This window comes from Papilio machaon, chromosome 26 (genome assembly GCF_912999745.1).
Source record: "Papilio machaon chromosome 26, ilPapMach1.1, whole genome shotgun sequence".
In the NCBI taxonomy this organism is placed as follows: Eukaryota; Metazoa; Arthropoda; class Insecta; order Lepidoptera; family Papilionidae; genus Papilio; species Papilio machaon.
Genome location: NC_060011.1, coordinates 4,599,997 through 4,606,970, shown reverse-complemented (window position 1 = coordinate 4,606,970; position 6,974 = coordinate 4,599,997). Strand labels below are relative to the sequence as shown.

The following is a 6,974-nucleotide window of genomic DNA, read 5'->3' as shown; positions in this document are numbered from 1 at the left end:
TTTTAAATACACTGCATGCTGTTCTATATCTCATTCAATTGGAATAAAGAATATATTACTTTAAAAGCTGAAAAAGATGCATTGAATGAGTGAATGAAACAGCACATTGATCATTGATGCAGCCAAGCAAACACAAATCTGTCTTGGATTCCTGGCTTTTGGCCCGTCAATGGTTTTAAGGGTAATAATAATATTATCTAGAGAATGTAATGCAACTATTTTAAACTGAAATTTTTAATTCAACAAAATATTTGTAATACTTTTAATAGAGTTTTGTTTTTAAGTATTGCCTGTTCAATTTGTGCAGTTACTTGTTCTGAGGGGTAAATTGCTATTTTTATTAGATAGGCGCAATTAATTGTTTGGTGTAACAAAAATTTGGAAAAAATTGTTGTATAAACCTTTCCTTAACCTAATTTTATGATCAGGACACCGCTTTTTACAGAGAATCCTTGAGAGTTTATCCACAGTTTATCTATTAGATGATACGATAAGGTATTGTAATAAACAAAAAAAAAACATCATTGCATCAAAATGGCGTAAGTACTTTGTATTATCTGGTGTAAAATGCTTGTCGATAAATCGAATTATTGATTAGATAAGATATTAATAGATCAAACGACGCTTTCAATAATCAGTCTTCTGAAAAACTTGCCAGCGGTATTAAGTCTAATACATTTAGTTAAAAAATGTATCGAAGGAGTTCAGACGGTTACTTCGAAAATAGTATAGACGAAGAATACGTAGTGAGGAAACGAAGAGGCAAGAAAAAAGGCAAAGGTAATGTGAATTTAAAATCAAACAAAGTGCCCACAGCCGAAGATAGCGATGCCAATATGGAGGAACTAGAAAATGATGATGAAAAATCAACAAGTGATGTAGAATCAATAAAAATAGTCAATAACAATAACGATTATCAAAATCCAGATCCAGATCCAGATGAAGATATGTCAGATTGTTTATCAAGGGTATCGGTAGATGGCGTTATGAAAGCACCACCTCAAATACAAGTTATAGAACCTGAACCTTACGACAAAAACAAGATCTATTCACCAAGTATAAGTCATGAAGAACCTGAAACTATACAATACAATATTAGAGCATTATCCAAACACGCTGTGACATACGAATTGGAGAAATTCGAAAAGAATTGCCTAATTATATTCAATCAAGAGAATGTTGACGGTTTCAAACCGAGACATGGTACGGAGAAAGATGTACAAGCTCTCAAATCTACGTTTACTAATTATGGTTTCGAAGTCACGGAACATAAGGATTTTACTAAAGATGAAGTTTTTAGAGAATTAATGACGTGTATGTATTACTCTATATTGTTTTTTTTCATGCTAACATCGGCCTAAATGTCGCTTTCTATTGGCGAAACAAATTATCTCTGTTTTCCATTATATTACGTCTCTATAAACTTTTAAAATTGTTTTAATAGCAAAAGGTGGCAAACAAGCAAACGTCTACTTAAATTCGTCAAAACAGCGAAGTGACAGTTATCCGTAGACATCTGAATTTGCAGATGTCTACTTTTAATTGACAAAGGGACGCACAAAAAGTTATAATTCCCGTCTTATTCCAAATCCACCTCCTCTTCACTACCCTTCTAAATAACTAAAGGGTGAGAAGGGGAAAAGGACCAAAATTCCGGCACGCAGACTCATCAGACGAAGCGCGGAATTGCTTTTACTTCACGCCTGTCTTCTGTGTGGTTGTGGTACTTCATCGGGAGAGCCGTCCCATTCGTGCAACAGATGTTATTGAAGGCTATAACCACTGTTTAATTTGCATTTGTTTTTTACTAATACAGCTTCTGTATACTATGTATTCTACTTTTTATCATTCTTGGGTATTCTATCTTACATAAATATCGTACAAAAGTGATAATACTGTACGTAATCTACTTTACCCCTCCCTTCCTAAATGTAAAGTGTATTTTAAAACGGAAAACGTTACTTTCATCTCAAATATAGATTAACATTTCGATTGCGAAATATTTATCTAGATAAAAAAATGCGTGTGAATTTTAACAATCCACACTGTTATCATTACAAAAGTATAGTTTTTTTGCAATATACTATGATTTATAATTGTATATTCTTCAAATATGATTCAAAAACATCTTAAAGAAAAAGGTTTGGAGCTTCTGTTTTATAATTCAGAGGGCCTAACACGAAAACATATTCGTAACGTAACCGACAAAGTGTTTGAATTTGTGGAGCGCCCCTACCGAGCGTTAAGTACACCAACAAACCTCATACAAATGTTGACATATTTTGTCGATAACGTTACGAAGGCGTGTGTCTAAAATATTCGTGCTAGGTCCTTAGTTACGTACGAATATTTCATCTGTAAAAGATTTTATTTGATTGAATTTCAATCAAGAATTTACAACAATTTTTCAAGATTAAATTTGATTTGTTATGTTTTATAGACCTATTGGTTACAAAGGTAAAGAATCGAAGAAAGTATGGACTGATTATGTTAAAGTGGACTTGCATAAGAAGGGAGTGAAATTCAGATGTGACAGCTGATAGAGAAATATAGAAGAGTTACATGCTGGAAAGTCAGAAGATGGTGGCAAATAAGCTTATTAACCAATCTTCGTTATTATTTACTTATTAAATACATTTGTTACAGTCAGTGAGAGAGACTTCACGGACTACGGTTGTGTGGCTGTGGCGGTGCTTACTCACGGTTCACATCACGGTCTTCTGCGTGCTAAAGACTTACCTTACAGCGAGATTGAGATTATCAACCATTTCAAAGTGTACAACAAACCTACGCTCGTCACTAAACCGAAGATCTTGATTATACAGGTACGTTAATATGTTTCAAATATATATTTTGCTACAAGTCGTCTCTCTTTCATATATGCTATAAATAAAACATATATGTACATGTACTATGTACATAGACAAAGTTCAAGGTTAAGTATCGTTTGGTTATTAATGTCACAACTAGCATTAACTGGAGACTTAGTGCAGATTTTTCTTAATAAATCCACACTAAGAGACCACTTAATTTTCGGTAGTTAATTATTACTTATTGTATAATTAGTTTGGTGTTGTCACTGCTAGACAAGTTAGTAAAATTGTTATTTAACTTAATTTCTATATTAAAAATAACAAATTATAATTGAAGACAATTTTTATATTGTTAAAGGTGGTAATTGGCCACTTGGTTAAAATGGCTTCGATATTTTCACCTTGCTCACTGCTTGCAGTGTAGCACTTTATGAGTCATGACTAACTAACAATAAAAATCTACCTAATGAAGTAGGGGGAATCCATAAACAATGTTTATTTCGCAACATTAATAATGTTATCTTTTTTTATCTAAATATCTATAACAAGAAGTATCCGGAGTGATGCAACACAAAATTTTTACTGCTGTCGATAATACCTTACAAAGACCTTCCGAGTATTAATCATAACTTTATCAAACATGTTATATTGGTTGTACATCAGTCATTTACCTCCTCATATGGACCTTTGACTTGATATAACATGTTATGGGATTAAGACGTCAATAGATAAACGTGATAAGGGATATTTCAGTATATAGGATGTACCTTTTCTTTAATTGAAGATATATTTTGTCATTATATCAATCAACAAGGCAATGCCATCTGTTGGGGAGAATTTACAATATTAAACTAATCCTTTAATAGATAATTTAATTCACATTTGTTATAGAGGTTTAAAGGCGTTTTATTTTTACCAGGCATGTCGGGGTAAGAACGAAATGCAAGGTGTCCCGGTTTTTTACAGAGGGACCGTAAGGAAAGATTTTGACGAATCCTTAGAACCCTACACACTACCAGCGGAGTCCGATATGTTGATATTACATAGTTCTTACATCGGACATCCATCACACAGGTAAATTTTAAATACTTAATGTAATAATGTCTTGATCCCACAGACAAACGTCTGATGTCGTTTTGTGAGACGGTACGATTTTAATAGGGTTTTTTGTATTTTTATCTATTTATATAAAAGAAAGTCGTGTTAGTTACACTATTTATAACTCAAGATCGGTCGAACTGATTTAGCTGAAAATTGATGAGGAGGTAGCTAAGAACTAGGAGTCTAGAATAGAACTTTTTTATCTTGTGTGCATTTTTTTATTCCGCGCGGACAGAGTCGCGGGTAAAAGCTAGTAATTAATACATAGATCTTATTAATATTTTAATTATGAAAGTCTAGATGGATGGATGGATGGATGTTTATTTGAAGGTATCTCCGGAACACCTGAACGGATCTTGATGAAAGGCACAAATGTAGAACATATTCTGGAAGAACACAAAAACTACTTATTACGTTTGTTGATTAAGCGCGGACAGAGTCGCGGGCGACAGTTAGTTAATAATAAAAATTAAGCAAAAAAATCTATGGCATATGAAAAACATATACATACTAGCTGTCGCCCGCGACTCCGTCCGCGCGCAGTTAAAAAAACTTAATAGCGGTATGAATTTTTTCTCGCCCTTTAAACCTTCCCTAGACCTCCACAAACATTTCAAGACTAAGATAAGATAAATCCGTTCAGCCGTTCTCGAGTTTTAGTGTGACTAACGAACAGCAATTCATTTTTATATACATATACTAGCTGTCGCCCGCGAGTTTAAAAATGGGGGGGGGGGGGGGTGTATGAAAAATAGATGTTGGCCGATTCTTAGACCTACTCAATATGCTCACAAAATTTCATGAGAATCGTTCAAGCCGTTTCGGAGGAGTACGGGAACGAAAACTGTGACACGAGAATTTTATATATTAGATAGATAATAGTGTCAAAGTATTGATAAAAATTCTTATTATTACAGAGACGAACTCTATGGTTCATGGTTCATCCAGACATTATGTCATAAGATCAACCAATTAGCTGCAACACATGATTTCGAATCTATTGTCACAGAAGTAAAAAGAGAAGTTGCTGTTGAGAAATACCATGAAGAATACAACAGAAGAACATTTGAGATGGACGTTAATAAACAAATGCCTGTCACTACATCGACATTGATAAGGAAATTATATTTAAAGAAATATGGAGACGATTCACCCAATTTAACTCCTACGTATAACAGATCTGGTGTTTCAAGTAATGAAGTTTTAGATAATAGTGGTCCGAGCACACCACTATTGGTGCATTTCGGACCGTGCTCCTGTTTCTTAGACCATTTTGCGTACGTCAGAAGATGTTTGAGGTTAGAATGTTTTTAGTTATTAATTTCTAAAGGCACAAAAGTTTAGTGAAGTACAGGAACAAAAAAAAAACTTGAAATCAAAGATTACTGACTGATATTTGTTTCTTTGGATTCGGCTAATTATTAAGCGAAAAAGTTCTGTGTATCTGCCACTTATTTATATAAATAACAAGTATGTTTATGGTTTCATATTGATGCAAAGAGTAGATGCTTCGAAAATTAAAATATTATCTAGCGAAATAATAGTTCAGTAGACAAATTACGTTTGTTAGACTCACATTGGCTCAATTTTGGGCTCAAAACCCACGTAGTTATTCATAGTTCTTCGTAACTAAATGAAAAAAAATCAAGCTGTCACATTTAATTTACTATGTTTTATTATCTCTGCTGTTTAATTCTGTTTCTATTTTCAGTTACCACGTTGAAGAGAATCCACATGACATAACAGCGAGGTCTTATTTAGAGATATCGGAATCTTTTGAGGATAGCACTGAATTTAATACAGCTAAGAGAAAAATGGCCAAAGCTATAAGCAATCATTTAAATACATGCGCGAAAGATGCATATTATTTTAAATATTTATATTTTTATAAACATGGTAATGACTAAATAAATAAAGAAATGGATAATAGTATTTTCTTTCAAGTACAACCCTGGCGTAAAATAATTATTAATTGTTGATGAGGTGATTTCTTCAATAGCAAAGAATGAAAAACTGTTTTAGGTGATGAAACAACTTACAAAGTTAAGACTTTTTATTAATACGAACAAGATACATTTTATATAGGCATTTACAAAGCTAGCGTGTACTTTAGACCACATCACCACTTCATCAGGTGGGATCGTGGTCAAGTTCTAGCTTATTTAATATATTAAAAAAAAATCATAAAAAAATGCAAAATGTAAAACAAAACGTCAAAAGAAAAAGATGTCAAAAAGACATTTTAAAAATATTTCAGAAAATGTCCAAAAAGGTTGGACGCATCCTCGAGGCCGCAAGATAATTCGAAAAAATCACTAAGATCGAATAAACGTATCCCTGTGTGATTAGCATATTTAACACAAAAATAACATAATATAAAAGTTACAATTATAATTGTTTGTTGAAATAAGAAGCCCCACTTTTTCTAGCAAAATCTGGCAAACGAGTAAGCAGCCACTTGAATTCTTCAAAATAGCGAATTGACCGTTGTGCGGTAGACACCTACCTTTAATCGGCAGACGAACAGAAAGAGGATGTTTCGCCTTTTATCCGTCCACTCCTCAGTCAAATACACCTCCTCTCACCATCCATTCCTTATAAGATAACGGTGGGAAGAGGACTAAAATTAGGCCTCCGGGATAATTGTATTCAGAGATGACTCCGAGGATGATTATCTCCCATTCAAGTCTTCAGATGCCATACAAACTTGCGGAAAACATGACTATATTGCCAGTCCGGCAAAAATACTAATAAGTTTCGACAACCGCTACGACTTAGGGTCCTTCAAGAAGCGAGCGTATCACCTTCTCAAAGGCCGGCAACGCATCTGCGATTCCTCTGGTATTGTAGATGTCCATGGGCGTCAATGAATACCTTGGTGTTCCCGCTGTTCGTTTGCCCCCTTCTCTTATAAAAAAAAACTTGAGAGGTGTCAAGGGACACCCGGATAGAACGAAGTTCCTTTCAATTAATTAGTGAAGGAACCAATGTTTATTCTATGTATAAAAAACTTAAGTCTTCACAAGAAGTACATTTTATTTCTATGAATTTTCGTTATAT

At 33.7% G+C, this 6,974-nt stretch overlaps 1 protein-coding gene across 1 annotated transcript; it reads left to right on the top strand.

Annotated features, from left to right (window-relative positions):
- The first annotated feature begins 625 nt into the window (after nt 1–625).
- Nucleotides 626–6,259, top strand: LOC106711918 (caspase). Its single transcript, XM_045684381.1, has 6 exons — nt 626–1,314; nt 2,647–2,825; nt 3,733–3,887; nt 4,832–5,212; nt 5,626–5,805; nt 6,172–6,259. The coding sequence occupies exons 1-6, from the start codon at nt 690–692 to the stop codon at nt 6,257–6,259; spliced, it is 1,608 nt and encodes a 535-aa protein (XP_045540337.1). The 5' UTR covers nt 626–689.
- Nucleotides 6,260–6,974: the final 715 nt, after the last annotated feature.

Excerpts from the sequence above, each read along its gene's own strand:
- LOC106711918 (XM_045684381.1), top strand. The coding sequence starts at position 690 with ATGTATCGAAGGAGTTCAGACGGTTACTTCGAAAATAGTATAGACGAA. Across the intron at positions 3,888-4,831 it reads ATCGGACATCCATCACACAG|AGACGAACTCTATGGTTCAT; the intron begins GTAAATTTTAAA and ends TTATTATTACAG. Across the intron at positions 5,213-5,625 it reads TACGTCAGAAGATGTTTGAG|TTACCACGTTGAAGAGAATC; the intron begins GTTAGAATGTTT and ends TTCTATTTTCAG.